The 15736-nt window shown below is 38.6% G+C and overlaps 3 protein-coding genes across 6 annotated transcripts; 1 reads left to right on the top strand and 2 right to left on the bottom strand.

Annotated features, from left to right (window-relative positions):
• Nucleotides 1-218: 218 nt before the first annotated feature.
• On the bottom strand, nucleotides 219-3077 carry snip1 (Smad nuclear interacting protein). The gene is made up of 4 exons (XM_026371390.1): nucleotides 2769-3077; nucleotides 2430-2559; nucleotides 1469-1989; nucleotides 219-1271 (listed from the first exon to the last, which is right to left on the bottom strand). Exons 1-4 carry the CDS (start codon nucleotides 2933-2935, stop codon nucleotides 1013-1015), a joined length of 1077 nt encoding a protein of 358 aa, XP_026227175.1. The 5' UTR covers nucleotides 2936-3077; the 3' UTR covers nucleotides 219-1012.
• Nucleotides 3078-3215: 138 nt separating this feature from the next.
• On the top strand, nucleotides 3216-5467 carry dnali1 (dynein, axonemal, light intermediate chain 1). Of its 4 annotated transcripts, XM_026371392.1 has the most exons (7): nucleotides 3216-3512; nucleotides 3620-3687; nucleotides 4087-4223; nucleotides 4301-4470; nucleotides 4646-4824; nucleotides 5061-5225; nucleotides 5329-5467. In XM_026371392.1, the coding sequence occupies exons 1-7, from the start codon at nucleotides 3440-3442 to the stop codon at nucleotides 5362-5364; spliced, it is 828 nt and encodes a 275-aa protein (XP_026227177.1). In that variant the 5' UTR covers nucleotides 3216-3439; the 3' UTR covers nucleotides 5365-5467. The 4 variants fall into 4 exon arrangements, with proteins under 4 accessions (XP_026227177.1, XP_026227179.1, XP_026227176.1 ...); XM_026371394.1 differs by having other exon boundaries at nucleotides 3216-3687; XM_026371391.1 differs by having other exon boundaries at nucleotides 5061-5363.
• On the bottom strand, nucleotides 5449-13743 carry gnl2 (guanine nucleotide binding protein-like 2 (nucleolar)). Its single transcript, XM_026371389.1, has 16 exons — nucleotides 13527-13743; nucleotides 12859-12943; nucleotides 12655-12749; nucleotides 11989-12128; nucleotides 10834-11018; nucleotides 10667-10733; nucleotides 10402-10560; nucleotides 10169-10282; nucleotides 9385-9513; nucleotides 8198-8302; nucleotides 7733-7891; nucleotides 7459-7566; nucleotides 6851-7332; nucleotides 6444-6529; nucleotides 6103-6182; nucleotides 5449-5921 (listed from the first exon to the last, which is right to left on the bottom strand). The coding sequence occupies exons 1-16, from the start codon at nucleotides 13588-13590 to the stop codon at nucleotides 5778-5780; spliced, it is 2202 nt and encodes a 733-aa protein (XP_026227174.1). The 5' UTR covers nucleotides 13591-13743; the 3' UTR covers nucleotides 5449-5777.
• Nucleotides 13744-15736: the final 1993 nt, after the last annotated feature.

The following is a 15736-nucleotide window of genomic DNA, read 5'->3' as shown; positions in this document are numbered from 1 at the left end:
ATATCCCCAAAAGAATTGTGACTAGTAAAAATGTTATTGTAGATATCTTAAAATGTCATTCTCACTGGTCAGAATGCAATTCCAGATATCCTGAATTATAATTTTGCTTATTCACATTATAATTTGAACTGGTCAAATTACCAGATATCTAAAATGTGATGGATATTCAAATGTGATCATTATATGCGTCACACGGTTTATTTGCTACTTTTGTTTTATATGTAGAATTAATAACTCCATTCACAAATCAAAGTTTGCAATTGTGCACCTAATAATCACCTTCAGTTTCATCTTCATGTCATAACCTTTTGTATTAAAATGAGGAATCAGAGAAAAACACAGGCTCAGATCTGATGAGATGTCTCTACTAAAACTCTTGAGACAATAGAAATTTTCTTCTTTATTTACATTACAAAAATGAAAATTTACTATAAATGCTGCGGGCACAGACAAAAATAAATGTGGGAGTCTACAAAGACAACAGCATCAGCCATTTTCCCTTCACTACAAAGCAAAAAGGCAATATGATTAAAAGTTATATGTTTGTTTACTCTGACAATAAGCAATGCTTGTTAAACATGAATCTAGAGTTCACATTCCACATTATAATGTACACTGACATATGCAGTCAGGACTTAGACATGAGATTAGACTTCAGCTATACACAATTACTCAGTGCTGCAGTCAAAAAAGATTTACTCAACTGTTGTATTCAGCAAGACATCTTTATCTGGCACTGAGCACTCTTGTAAGCACTGTCTGATGTGGGATCAGTCATGCATCACTGACATTACACAACCTGAGAAAAGAAAGTCTTCTTAAAGACAGTTGTGGCAGGTTAAAGCAATAATTCAGTACTTACAGAATATACAGTCTTGTTCCTTTATTTGTATCTTATTTTACGTCCCACATTTATCAGTTCAATTCATTGTTACACTCCCTGCAAAAACAGCTATTCGCTGAACACTGAAAATGATGTTAACCTGAACAAACTTAACACAGTGGGGACAATTTACTCATCGAGGCCCTCGTCTTCCTCTTCCTCTTCCTGCTTGGCATCCACCTCACTGGTGTCTGAGAATTCGTGGAGGAGGACGTACTCGCGGCTACTGAAGCCAAACTTGAGAACATCTTTTTCTTTGAGTTCATAATAGCGCTGGGCCTCGATGCGCTGGTTGTTCAGGTAGGTGCCGTTGCCAGAACCCAGGTCAATGATGTAAGGCCTTACCCTGCGACCAGGGGTGCCATCAGCACGTGTAAATTCCATCAGTCTGGGCATAAACAGAAAAAAGGTAGAATCAGTTTTCTATACGGCAACAAAATCATTCATGTTTAATGCAGTGGACATAAAAATGAATTTAAAAAAAAAAGTTGTCTGGATTTTGTCTATTTCTATTTACTTAATTATACTGATTAAAATGAATAATATATTAAATAAAACATCATAGGTAATGATCATTATTCTTACCTATATTGGAATACTGCGTGTTGCTTGGAGCAGGATGGGTGGTCAATGGGGATATCAGCAATTCTTCTCTGCCGCCCCAACAAATAGGCACTCTGTCTGTGAATGTACATGACTGGAAGAGGCTCGTCATTTTTAAAAGGGTAGAGTCTCCACCTTCGCTTGGGAATGCGAGCCTCAGGTGGCTCATTGTACTTGATCACCACCCCTCTGAAAGTGTTGGTATCTTCGGTGAGTGCCCCTGACAGTTCAAAATTGGGCTTCTCCTTTTCAACAGGAGGTGGAGGAGTTTCATTTCTCCCGCCTTCTGACTGTCCAAAATTATCTTCATGGTTTTCCTCACGCCGTTGACGGTTTTCCCTGCGCCGCTCATCATGTTGCTGTCGCTCCATTTGTTGAGAAGCAAGTGCATCTCGTTCTCTGCGTCTGTCTCCCCCACGATCTCTCTCGCGCGGTCTGTCCGATTCCCACCTGCTCCGCCTCTCCTCTGGCTGGTCATCCCTTCTCCTCTGCTCATCTCGCTCCTGTGGGATATTTTAGAGGAAGTTAAATATACAAAGTTCTACACACATTAACGATGCCAAACAAGACTGAAAAGTGGAAATCTTTTGAGTCACTGTTATCAATAAAATGTTATTTTATATCTATATGTGACACTTAAAATGTAAGATTTTGTAGTTAAAATGATAAGACATTCCAAGGAAATACATAAAATCAGCACGCTATTAAACTATAATAATATGATTATTATTATTATTATTAATAATAATATGATTATTATTATTAATAATAATAATAATAGTAGTATTAGTATTCATCCCTCTGTCTCCACTTGTAGGCGTCAACATGTCACCATGAACTGAAATAACATCTCACCAGCTACAGAATTACTTTACTGCCACCGTTTGATCACTTCTAACTTTCATGAGGTCCTGCTGATATTAACAAATTAAAACCTAATCACCCGCTTCATTTTAACATCAGCACCGCGCTGAGGACTGCGACTCCTCCTGTTCCTGGGCGATCTGCTGCCGCGTCTAGCGGGAGACGCAGCTCTTCTGCCCGGTGAGCGGTCCCTCGTCCTGGCAGGCGATCTACGTGAGAAACAGTTTTACGTCACACATTTCTTAAAAACAACATGATTTCGACATGACGCAACAAGCATGGGCCGTAGCCATGTGGAAACAATCACTCTCCTCCACCAAGGGATTCGGTGGCAAACAACTCGTTTAACGTCTGCCGAGTGAAACGACGCTAAACACATGACAATAGCGATGCGATAAGATCATAATGTCGAATCTACCTGCTTGTTCTTCTCCTCTGTGGACTTGAGGTGCCGCTGGATCTTGACCTCGAGCGCCGTGATCGCTGTGGCCTAACGTTAACAGGGCTCAGTTTCTCCTGCTTAATCTTGACTTTGGTCTCCCGCTCCGGAGATTCCCGTCTTCTGTGTCGCTTTTCTTTGGCCATTGTAAAGTAATTATACAGCCTCAGTCGTTAACGTGACTAAACAGACATTTCCGACCAAACGCAACCGTGTAATAAACAAAGAAAAAGTCAGAAACAAAGCGATTACAAACTTCGACTGTTGTGCTCAAAACACGCACTTCCGTTTTCCGTTGTGCGCCGATAATTTATCTCCCCATGAACGCTGGCCACTTTTCACTTAGGTTCCGCCAAGACTGCCTTTTCTTTTCTTTTTTTTTTTAAATACACATTGAGTAAAACAATTTTTAAAAAACGATTATTTTTTATTTGTATCTTATCTAGTTTGATAACACATATCTAGCATTAACTGTAAAGGAAGCGGTAGAAAAAGTAAGCATAAAAAACGTGATAACGCTAAAACACACAATGTTAAAACCCGTGAGCGCTTAAGCTGTTCTCGTTTTATTGTGATAATTAAATCATATATTTTTGAAAAGAAGAGAAATAAACGAATACTGCAACGACATCCTAACGTGATATCTGTGAATGGAGCACCTGATTCCACCCGGTAAAACTAAAACGGAACACAGGGACGCTGTTGCCATGCCAACCCAATACAGTAAGCACCAGCTCGACAACAGCACCGATGTTCGTGTAACTAAGGTCTAAAGCCACAAGTTCTGTGTTTAGTTGTATTATTTACTGAGTAAAACATGATTCCACCAGCCGAGTCTCTCCTGAAATACGACAACCCGGTGCTGGTCAGCAAGAGCACAGACAGAAAATCACCGAAGGTAAGTTTGGCTAGTTCCTAAGTAACGACACCGACTTGAGTTGACGTTAGCCCGCTAAAGTAACGATGGGTAAACATGTGTACAGGACTGTTTATGTACTATTTAATTCTCCTTAACCTGTTTTAAAAACTGCTGACACGTGTAATGTTCAATTGTTTTAGAAATGTTAGAGCAGAGCCACTAATCTAGTCTGTTAAATTAAATAAAACGTTTAAAATATAATGTTAATATGGCAGCTAGGGTTAGGGTTAGTCTTAACATTGGTATATACATGCTGTTTGTATTTGTACGTATTGTACACGTAGTTATATTCATACTGCAGCATCTGTAAGACTGTTGCTGTTATCCTTGTGGATATTAGATCATGTATAACATTAAAAATATGTAACATCACTGCAGGGACGCCCTTTGAGAGTGAGTCCTCAGCAGTCTGCTGACTCTACCCCTATTCCACCGCCCCCCAAACCTAAATCATCTTTAACTGATGCTACCAAGCAGGAAAGTGAGGAGATCCTGAACGCCATCCTTCCACCCAGGTATGGTTTTCCTCATCTACAGAGTTTTGCTCAACAAGTATATATATAGTCATTTATCCCAACTTCTGCCATCAAAGAGAATGGATGGAGGGGAACCAACTCTGGATGCAGCATGTGTCCAGTACACCATGTACGAGAACTGATGTTGTGCACCTAGAGGAGCTTCTTGACACAAAGCTGCAGCAAAGACAGGCCAGAGAAACTGGAATCTGTCCTGTGCGGAGAGAACTGTATTCCCAGTGCTTTGGTAAGGATTAGGGTGATCATCATAATACATGTATTAACATGTATTATAACTGTTTTGTCCTCTGTGTGGTTAGATTTTGTCTTTACTAAGCACATCATCTGCACGGTGGTATCTGATAACTCACCCACATCACCATTTTCAAACTGCCTAGTCCTAATTTTTTTATTTATTTAAGATGAGCTAATTAGACAGGTGACCATCAACTGTGCTGAGAGGGGGCTGCTGCTGCTGCGGGTTAGAGATGAGATTCAAATGACGATTGCAGCCTATCAGACACTGTATGAAAGTAGTGTGGCTTTTGGCATGAGGAAAGCACTGCAGGCTGAGCAGGGCAAGGCTGACATGGAGAAAATGGTAAGAACACAAAGTTGCTTGTTATGACTTATATTAAACATTAACATACAAGACACAAACAAATTCCTAATTGTTGCAACAATTGTCAAGAATCATTTAGTGTTTTTCAATCAGACTTCCAGCAGAGAGCACCATTTCACTTTAAGAGTTTCTATAAAATGAGCAGAACACTACACTGCAAACTCTGTCCCATGTTCAAAACTATGTTACAAGTCTGTATCTTCCTACATTTGTAGATTTCTGATCTGGAGAGTGAGAAACATGACCTGAAGAAGCAACTTAATGAACAGAGAGCTAAATGTGATGCAATTGAAAAGAGAGAAAATGAAAAGCGACAGGTGGAAGAAAAGAAGCACATGGAGGAGATTCAATTCCTGAAAAGAACTAATCAGCAACTCAAGGTGAGGTTTTATAATTCCATACAAAAAGGTCCTTTAGATTCACTAATAACAGTTTTGCTGCCCGCCTTAAGAGTTTAATCACATTACTTCTCGTTCTATTCAGACACAACTGGAACTGATCATTACACCAAAGAAGTGACCTCAACAAGCAAAACCAGTACAGAAGATTCCTCTGTCTTTTGTTTTCCTTCTCAGGACACCAATTAATGTAAACACAACTGGGTTCAATTATCAAATATTTATGTGTCTTAAACAGTGTTACATGACAAGTACAGTACAAAAACTACTGTACATTTCTCTTGAACGTCAAGAGAGCATTAGACTTTTTGCTGAATGAAATGCCATTCAAAAACAGAAAAGTTGAAAGAAAATGCAAGTTGAAAAGGCAAAACACAAATTCATATTCCTGACGGTCAACTGAGGTCAAGATCGTCTCTACTTGATGAACTCCCAGTTTGCATTCCACCTTTTATCAACTCTACATTCTCAATAAAAACAGCCTGTTTGGCTTATTTAAATAAAGATTTATTTCGTATTTTGTGTTTTATAACTCTAGTGCTTTGATCGTTTGGCTTTTTGGCCTTCTGTGGTCGACGCTGGAGCCTTTCTGTTCTTGTTCTTGTTCTTCACATTGTGTGTATCATAATAGCGTACGCCAACTTTCTTCGTCTTCTTAGCACGGTCCATTGCTCTTTTCTGTAGAGACAGGCAAAGAGGAACAGAAGGGGAGAAAACAACTGATGAAATATTCAGCTTAAAATCACCAGGGCTTTCATCATCCTTCCTGTTACATCAGTAAGAGAAATACTCATTAATCTTATGTGTCTACCCAGAGAAATCTGCCTGTTTGACGTCAGAGAGAACAAACAGTGCATACCTGTTTAGAGGTCAGTCTGCGCGGCTCAGTGGATTCCTCATTGTCCTCCGCTTTTCTCTTCTTGCTCTTCTGGGTTGCAGCTAAATTCAAACAAAGATTAAGAAAACTGATGTCAGTGTCAAAATAGTTTTTCCATTTCTACAGGTAAATAACATACAAATAAGGTAATATATATTTTTGTGGCAAATAAGTGGCATGTGAGTAAGACAGAATGTATGTGACCTTTTAATTCTGTTTTTTGTTCAAAGAACGGTGGAAGACTTTTTAGACCATAACCAAAGCTGATATACTTTCTACATTCAGAACCATACAAAGTCATAACAAAGGTATTGATTGACTACCTTTCGTTTGTGCTTGCTTAGCTGATGCTGCTGCTTGTTTAGTCTTGATGTCTGTAAATGCTTTGTCAGAAAGTGCCTTAGGTATCCTGTCCAAAGAGAAGGAAAAAAGAAAATCATTAGCTGGGAAGGTCAACAGTTTATTCTGCTGCGATCTGCTGAAATGATCAGTAATTAAATTGAGCCCAATATATCTATACATCTCTTGTTTGAACTTTGTGGATTGATGACACAGTTTTAAGAACTTGTGGAAACTGATGACTGCTAATCCTCAGCGGCTTAAAGGCAGGTAGCATACACAACCTGAAATGCATGGCATCTCTGCCTGGCAACTTCATGTTACTTGACTGGATGAAAGTCATGAGGGAAAAGAAAATATGTAAGTAAGGTCTGAGCGAGAACAGACTGACCGGATCGCAGAGAAGTGTTTGGACTTGGCCCGGTCCAGGAACTGCTTGTACTTAGCAATCTTCTCATCCAGCTCACGGATCACCTCACGCGAACTCTTGTTGCTGTTTGCTTTGCCTGCCTGAGCAGTCGTGGGCTCAGAGACCTCAGTTTCACCATCAGCTAGCTCAGCATTGGTCCCGTCTTCCTCTTCATCCTCCTCCTCCTCACTATTTTCGCCATCAGAGCCGGAGATGTCAGACATGTCCAGATCAGGCATCTCCACAGGAACTAAGTCTTCCTCGCTGAACTCAGGTGCCACATTGATCTTGCCAAAGTTCTGTCGCACATTAGCCAGAATCTTCTTGACCTGCTCCTTCTTTCCCTGTTGCTGCTGCTCTTCCCCCTGCTCATTAGATATGGTGTCTGGATTGTTTGATTGTTCCTCTTGCGCATCTTCAACTGACTCTGGGGGACCATAAGCCACTGTCAATAGCTCATTGCCCTAAAGTAAAAAAAAAAAAAAAAGAAGTAAAACATAGCTTGACACAACGCGCACAAGCTGATGTAGTAATGTACTGGAAAAAAACAAAAAACAAAAACAAAGGTGAAATCTTCAGTCAATACCTACCTCTTCATCCCCCTCAGGTCCAGGGGGTTTCACAAAGAAAGGGATACGTCCTCTCTGCCAGTCGTTCAACACCATTTTGGAGACTGTGGTGAGATCTGGCTCTCCGCCCTGCACAAACACATTGCTCAAGCTTGAAATGGCATTTTGTTTGGTAATCATATCCTCTACTTGTTAAAACCTTTATGTTTTTTATTGAAGATTTTATGAAACCGGGAAAGGAAACAAAACAGCCGGCAACATCCTGCAAGTTAGAAAATGAAAGGAACATTTAGACCTTCAGAAGTTTCCCAGTGCGGAATGCCAGCTTCTCAAGAAAGTCTTCAGGAGAGTTCCAAGTAGGGATGCGGTAGGTCTTCTGAATGTATTCTGGTTTGGCCCGTTCCAGTACGGCCCCAATGTGCTCCTCTGGGTTCCTGATCTTCTCCACTTGAACCTTTAAGAGAAAGGGGAAGGGACAAAGAATGCTATTTTACATATAATTTTACAACTAGAGGCCTTCACGGTAAAGCTGTGATCTCGAATAAGGAGAGAATCAGAGCTGACAAAGTTATTTTTTTTAAACATCCAGTTTTGTATTTCTGTTTGTATTTAGTGTTATGAAGCCAAATCCACTTTAAAGTCTTTGCTCGCTGCACTGCAGGAACTGTTGAAAGTTACACACATTAAGAGTTAATGAGTAACTGGGACTATTATGTGTTGTAAAAATTTAATACACAATAAAAATAAAAGAGAAACTTACCACTCCCTTCAAGACAATATCAGACTCGCTGTCTTCTGAAGGATACACAACACCAGGGCAGTCGATGAGGAAGATACGCCTCATTAAAGTGATGTACTGCCACACCTTAAATACAAAGAGGTAAATGTTATACATTATTTATTTAATTTAACATGTGATGTGAAATCTATTTTACCTTGTTGATATTTACTGTATGAAAAGATTAGACAGAACAGAACCAACGAGGCAAATGTATAAAATAAATACTAAAACCAATTTATCTTTTGCAAAGTATTATAGTGAATGTGAACAGAAATAATAACAGGCTCTTCTCTTTTCTGTCCTATTTCCTTTTCTATGATCGTTCATCAGATAGAGGAAGATTAAAGTGGCTGTTTATATCACAATACACAATCATTCTAAAAAACAGAGGAATGAGAGGTACAGCAGTGCTGTGGATCACGAGCTTGTCACTGAAAAATGTTGAGTATGTGATCGGAATGAAAGACAGGGTGGGAAATAAAGGAGTGCTGGGCATGGGCCCATCAGATTCACAGGTAGGTGTGCAAAAACATCTCCCATCTACTGGGATCCAACATCGGCATTTTATTCCTGTTGACCCTTCTTTGGAAGTTTGGGTTTTCAGATCCTTGTTCGTTTCCAAACAGGATAAACAGTCCAAGAGAGAGGAAATTAAGGATAAAAGTGGTTGTTGTTCTTTCTTTTGGCTCAGTCTGCACTTAGATTTTCAGTTATATAGTTAAGAACACAGAGTCGACTATTTCTGTTGTTGCAGCTATCAATCATTGCTGAGTCGGGAAAATGTAACATGCATTTTTTAACCTCACATCACCTCCACACCTAATCCAAGTTCCTGCCCTCCTTTGCTCTATAGAGTTTATAGAAAGCTTATATACTACTGCTGTAGTTATTTCTTTCTGCAATTCTACAGTAAAGGCCTTTGAGTTGCATCAAAAACAAATTTCCATTATGTTGTTATTTTTGCCAAATGTCTTTAATGTAGGCAATGGCCAATATAGGCAAACTATTAGAGATGATGATAAGAAATCAGTGTAATGTCGAGGTCTGTAAATCTGTATTATAGGTTTGCCTCCTGCAGAGCTTTCTACAGACTTTACAATAGCTCATTATGCTTCCTTGTATAGCAAACGTTTAAATACAGTTGCCCGATGACACACGAACATTACCTTGGTTTCTCCAGCTATGGGTGCCACATTGCAGACCTTCTTCGACCGCAGCGTGTTGATCACTGAGCTCTTTCCCACATTAGGGTAGCCAATGAATCCCACGCTTATCTGTTTCTTGTCGGTGTGGAGCTGTGAGAAGCAAAAAATAAAGTCAGTGTTGTGTTTCCTAAACAACAGTCTGTCCTCAGTTCATGGTGGTAATTTTAGATGGGACTCTGTTGCCATTAGCAATAAAACAAGTGGACTTGTCATCACTCCAGAACTACACTGTAGTCCCAGTTCAAAACACACACCAAATGATATTTTAAAAGGGCTTTTTATGTAAACAAGTCAATCCCAGAGATCGAAAACATTTTAAAACAAGATATCAGGCATAACTTAAAAGGTGTTTTGGAAAAGCTTCTCTATCTTATCTCCTGACTTTTTGGTGAACGTGGTTCAATAGAAAAAACTTTTACAAGGGGGAAAAACAGGTTTTTTGTGTCTTCCTCACAAAGGCCTCCTTAAATCACAACATTAACTGTAACAAGAACATTCTCCCATTTTGATTTTTAGACCTTTCCGATAATTTAAGTCCCACGTCTTCACAAGCACAGGCTATGTTGCACTGCATGCGAGTACAGATAAAACATCAGACTACAACACCTAACACTTCTGGTTTGTATGTTAAACCAGTATTAGGAAGTATTTCATATAGAATAATGACATGTAGATCTTTTGACTGATCCAGCGAATTAGATCTGTAACGAATGTGTTAGTACATGGGTTGAATTTATGTTCGTACCTTGCCAAACTGCCTGAGCAGCTGAATGAGTGAACCTTTACCAAATGAGTTGGTGAGGCTTGCATGGAAAGCCAGAGTGGGGTACTCCTTGGACAAAACAGCTACCCACCGTTTCTGGTACAAAATTAAGTGGAGACAAAAAGACAGATGACGATTTAATAAAAGGAAAACACACTCAAAACTGTTTTAAGTCAAACAAGGAAGCGAAGATGAAGATGGTGTAAATATCTTACTGTGACCCAGGTGGGGATGAGATCACACTTGTTTAGTACAAAGATGAGATGTTTCCAAGGTTTCTCCTTTTTCATATATGTCTCTATGCTTTGGGAACGTGTTCCCATGGGATCACGGGCATCAAGCACTTGGATGATGACATCAGATGAGTCAATCACCTGTTGAAATAAAAACAGCCAGTAATGTACAATAAAACCCTTTTTTAAGGTGCCAGTTTTACAGTAAAGATAATGCAGAATATGAAGAGGAGGATGGAAATGATACCTTGTAAAGTTCTCCCCAAATCCTCTTTGACTGACCCTTCTTGAAGATTTCCTCACGTGCTTCCTCCCTGATGCAAAAAAAAAAAAAAAAAAAATTCAATTAATCAAATTTACTCCCACCCAATCAAATGTAGTGTGTGCTATTTAATTATCTGTTGAAATTCTTACCGGACTCCTGTGTCCTCAGTCACTAGGTCTTTGTCCTTGTCTGCGTTGTAGCTCATGGCTGAGGCCTCGGCTTGCTCTACAAGGTCCTTCACATCCCCCACCACGAGACTGGGCCTTTTCCTCTGAGCCTTAGGTCCAAATGTGGTCTCAAAAGCCTCTGTGTCTAGAATGTGCACTTTGGAGTTCTGTAGAAAAAGAGAACAATAGATCACATCATTGTGTTAACAGCTATAACCACCAGAACAAATGCGAACAGAACACCCAATTATGCAAAGACTAAATCAACAGAACAACAGATAAATCTGCCTTGACTTTATGCCAAATGTTTCTAGAGGAACACACACGTTCTTCCAGTGGACGATCTCTAGGTGATCAGTTAAGTTTAATTGAATTAATTTGCCTTTTTGATGAACCAATGGTCAGATATCAAAATTTAAGTACGCTGTGAAACAGTCACACATTATGACTTCATAATTATAATTTCAACAGAAGCAACACTACAGCAAATGAAATTATATATATATATATATACATATACATATACATATATATATATATATACATATATATATACATATACATATACATATATATATATACACACATATATATATATATATATATATATATATATATATATATATATATATATATATATCTATATATACATATACATATATATATATATACATAAATACATAATATACATAAATAAATAAATACATAAATATCTGAATCTAAATAATAGTTTGGAACAATAAGCACTAGATCATATTTGGAATTGTGTTGGTTATAATGTGGAAAATTTACAACCTGGCTGAAGGCACCTTTTGCATGCCAAACACAGTGCCAGTACACTCAGGGTCAGAGTGAGAACTGAAAAAGGATTAAAGTGAGGCCTCATGTTCAACTCACCTCATAAAATCCCTTCAAACAAGTCACTGAGAGAGGGTTGTTCTCTCTCTCTGCTCATCATTACCAAGGAAAAAATATCAAAAGCGTAATTGACCATAATACGCATAATAATATTTAGAAATGATGTCAGATGCACTGGAGAGCCTACCTACAGCCACAAAGATTCTCAAACAGACTGTATGAAAAAAAAATTCTATCTTTAAAGCACAGTAATAATAAGTTTCTACACCCTATACTTACATGGGCTTTGACTCTGTCACTCAAGAGGGACATAGGGAGTTTGCTTTGTCTCATCACCACACGATATGGATCCTTCTGCACAGCTCCCATCTCTTCCTGGAACTTCTGGAGAGACGACTGCTTAATCACACGGGTATTTGCTGAAAGATGCCAAGTGTGACCCAGTTAGTTTAGATATAGAACCAGCTATCACACTTATAATCCCTTGTTTACTCAATTTTCCATTATATCCTCTTACTTCTTGATGAGTTATTTTTGACTAGTTATAGCAGGAAAAATATGTAATTAAACAGATTTCCTTAATGTTACATCAAGTGTCCTGGAAAGCAATGCTGGTGAGCCACCCAGCATGCACAATATAGAGATCCTGAAACTGGCTCCCTTGAGCTGAATGCAACTATCACTACTAGTAAGTGCACCAGCAACTTTCCTATTATTAGATGTCTTCCATGAGAAAAGTCTAAGGTCTCAACTTTAAATGGATTTAATCACCAGTTAAGTTAATGTAAGTAGCATCTTATACATACTACAAGACAGCTAGAAGTGTGGGTGTACTGCAGAAGCAGCTCCAGTAGTGTGGGGAGAGGAGTACAGTATGCAGGGCTGTGTGACAGCCAGACATAGATAAATATGACAAAAGATTGCATTGCAAAAGAGTGCATTTACCAAACCATTTGATGTTCGGTTCAACTCTGGCTACTGTCCCTGGAGTCACTGTGGATTGGTACTGTAAAGGCTTGATGACTTTTCCACGGTTATTACTAGAAACAGAAGATCAGAGTCAGTGTGACTACAGTGCTGTTAAATTTCACAGGCACTTTAAAATCTCACAGGAGCTTACAAGAGCACCTGAAAAACGTCATCAATTACCATCTCTGCTTTTGTCTGTACATATTCAGACGCTTGATAGTTGCTCGGTCCCTCATGTTGTTCCCACTAGCACCTTTCACTCGATCTGTGAAAAACACACACGTTACAATTCATCTGTTAACAATATCCTTATATACCCAGTCTAATGCCACCGTCCTGTGAGAAACAATACAACCGAAAAGGTTATAATGTTCGTTATTGGTTTCAGAAGAGTGTTGACTTAAGTGTGGTGCTGCTGAGATGTATTATACAAACTTATACTTTGACAGTTACAAACAACACAACCTTCATCAATTTTACATTCACTAGAGAAGAGTCATATTATATCACTTTTAGCTAAGTTTAGCTAATAAACTGGTAACTCAGACTATGTTCACATTTCTAAACAGTAGACATCTTTCTGAGTTTCTAAAGTAAACACCTTGGTGTCAATTTTTAAAGGCCTAGCTTAACATTCCTACGTGTGTTGTACCTGTGGCTAACGTTTTAATAAAGTCAACTGAGCTGTGTTAGCCATGTTGACATCCTGTACTTATAATGTAAACCCCTTGTTCAATTTAACAAAATAATAAATCTAGAAATGACTTTCTCTGGGTGATGTATCACACGGCTAGCAAGCATTTAGCATTAGCTGTAAACAAACACTAGCTAATGGGAGGTTAGCTCACCAGGATTGCTGCTGGACGACGAGGGGTTTATTGAGCTTTTCCCCTTAAACCGAGGCTTCACCATTTTGACGGCTGAGTTGGCAAAGCCTTCTACGGACGAAAAAGATAGAGACCACACGGATATGTCCGAAAGCTGCGGTTAAATAGCTATTTTTCCCTTCAGCTCGAAACGGTACACCGTACACGTGTTGTACGGCGAAGGAAGAAGGACGTCATCAAAAGAGCGACAGCCACAAGAACCAATCAGAGCTCGTCAGAGAGCTCCCATACATCCATGTGAACCAGCTCATAATATCATACATGTATATGATCTGTGTGTGTGGTAAGAGCACCAAACACATCCAATCCAACTCTGTAGCCTACTTTTGTTATTGCAAAAAAATTTCAAACAAAGCTGACAAAAGCTTAAGACACTAATGAAAATTAGACTCCATGTCATAAATATTTGTACTCGGCTTGATGAATGTCTTTCTTTTAAAGCATCGCGTTGAAAACCAAGTGAAGAAACTAAGACTAAAGTTATTTATTTAAGCCAATGGCCTTGTTTTTCTTTGGAAGCCAGGAAAAGTTTGGTGGTTGCCACCAGTTCTTGACTTGCAAAGCGAACATGAATACAATGTCTTCATATGCTGGACTGTGTTTCACCACCACTAAAACCACCAACCACCACCAACCAGTTCCCAGTATGCCGAAGAGCTGATCTTCTCTCCCATATACACCTATACACAGTTTGAGTCAGTATATTTTTATTTATGAAACCATTCTAGATAATCTTCCCTATTATTTTTGTGAATTTAGACATTTAGACATATCATAGACTCCATCTTACAATTCAGTTGTATTTAGGTTGAATTGAGTACAAACTGAGATGGCATAGAAAGGTTTCATGTTTTTTTACTCCGGACACTTTGAATAACCTGGATTGTAGAGATAAATTATTGTGAAGTCCTTGATAGCTCAGACTGAATTAAAAACAGGATACTTAAAAAAAAAGGTTTTATCACATTTGAGCTTCTTTATTATTGACAAATTTTTACGGTGTCTTTAAACATCATACATTTTTGCCTCATAGCTAATGTTGGATGCCGTATAGTCCTGTATGAACGTTTGTATGAACATTCTCAAATCAACTGTATCAGCAACTTTATAGCTTATTTGCAAATTAAAACTTAGTTTAATAGAATAAAAGATGCAGGAAATCAAGTTTCCATGATTTTCAAATCCAGAGAAGCTCGAACAACCTTGAAAGAGAGCAGTCTAGAGTTCAGTAACAATTATGTGCACATTTTTACTGCTATACACTTTTTATCCCAGAAGAGGGTGCAACACAGTTTGTATTAGGATATTGCCATGTGCCTGTGCCCTGCTGAATAAATATGGTCTGTCATACCAGTGTTAGCCCATCATTACCTGAGTGGCTGCTGCTTAAATTTGAGGTGAATAACCAGGGTCATAGGAGGCACATCACTTGAAAGGAACCATATTTTGCGTGATAAAAGACGCTTGGTGGTTCAAATATATTTAGAAATATATTCAGGCTAAATTAAGGCAAGAAACAAACACGAACAGGGCTGTGGCAGCAATTTTTAGAAATACAGATGTTGTTTGTTTCACTAGTATACCAAAAAAAAGTCGGTGAATGTTTGTAATTGGTGCAGCTTTTTATATAAAAGGTCTAGTGAAGGCCTAAATGTCTAAATGCTGATTCAAAACCTACTGATTCTTTACACTACAAGTATACAACAATGTTACAGTTGAGAATCAATTAGTTTTATTTTTTGTTAGTAAATTACCCCAGTGTGCTCACAGGTGGCTGCACCCCCGCTTATGAAATGTAAAGCTGAATTAACGGTACAATTTCCTATTGCCAGTATTTAAATAAGTAAAGTACATATTACTAGTCTGATGGTCACGTTTGTCTGTGATGATGCTGTTTTCACCATGTGTACAGTATTTTACACAAATGTGGCTAAGTACCAAGGTAAAGACTCTGGTCTGGAGAGGCTCCATCCTCTATTCAGTTATACAGCAGGGAGACTAAGGAATGTTCTCTGTTCAATTTCATTTGGATAAAATTGGAACTGACTGCGTCAGTAATCCACTGCAGTGAATAATTTTTTAAATCAAAAAGTAGCATTTTTACTCTTGAAGCTAAACTGAGAGATGAAAAAAAAACAAGCAGAAGAAAAGGAAAAAGAATCGGCTGAACA

Source organism: Anabas testudineus, chromosome 16 (genome assembly GCF_900324465.2).
Source record: "Anabas testudineus chromosome 16, fAnaTes1.2, whole genome shotgun sequence".
NCBI lineage: Eukaryota > Metazoa > Chordata > Actinopteri > Anabantiformes > Anabantidae > Anabas > Anabas testudineus.
This window is presented reverse-complemented; position numbering and strand designations above follow the sequence as displayed.

Bases quoted from the DNA above. Each gene is read 5' to 3' on its own strand.
- snip1 (XM_026371390.1), bottom strand. From the start codon at position 2,935: ATGGCCAAAGAAAAGCGACACAGAAGACGGGAATCTCCGGAGCGGGAG. The intron at 2,560-2,768 runs GTAGATTCGACA...TTTCTCACGTAG, and splicing joins CAGAGGAGAAGAACAAGCAG to ATCGCCTGCCAGGACGAGGG. The intron at 1,272-1,468 runs GTAAGAATAATG...GTTTATGCCCAG, and splicing joins CACGCAGTATTCCAATATAG to ACTGATGGAATTTACACGTG.
- gnl2 (XM_026371389.1), bottom strand. From the start codon at position 13,590: ATGGTGAAGCCTCGGTTTAAGGGGAAAAGCTCAATAAACCCCTCGTCG. The intron at 10,561-10,666 runs GTATCATTTCCA...TTATTTCAACAG, and splicing joins TTTGGGGAGAACTTTACAAG to GTGATTGACTCATCTGATGT. The intron at 9,514-10,168 runs GTACGAACATAA...TGCTTCTCACAG, and splicing joins TGCTCAGGCAGTTTGGCAAG to CTCCACACCGACAAGAAACA.
- dnali1 (XM_026371391.1), top strand. From the start codon at position 3,440: ATGGAGCACCTGATTCCACCCGGTAAAACTAAAACGGAACACAGGGAC. The intron at 3,513-3,619 runs GTAAGCACCAGC...TGATTCCACCAG, and splicing joins TGCCATGCCAACCCAATACA to CCGAGTCTCTCCTGAAATAC. The intron at 3,688-4,086 runs GTAAGTTTGGCT...ACATCACTGCAG, and splicing joins CAGACAGAAAATCACCGAAG to GGACGCCCTTTGAGAGTGAG.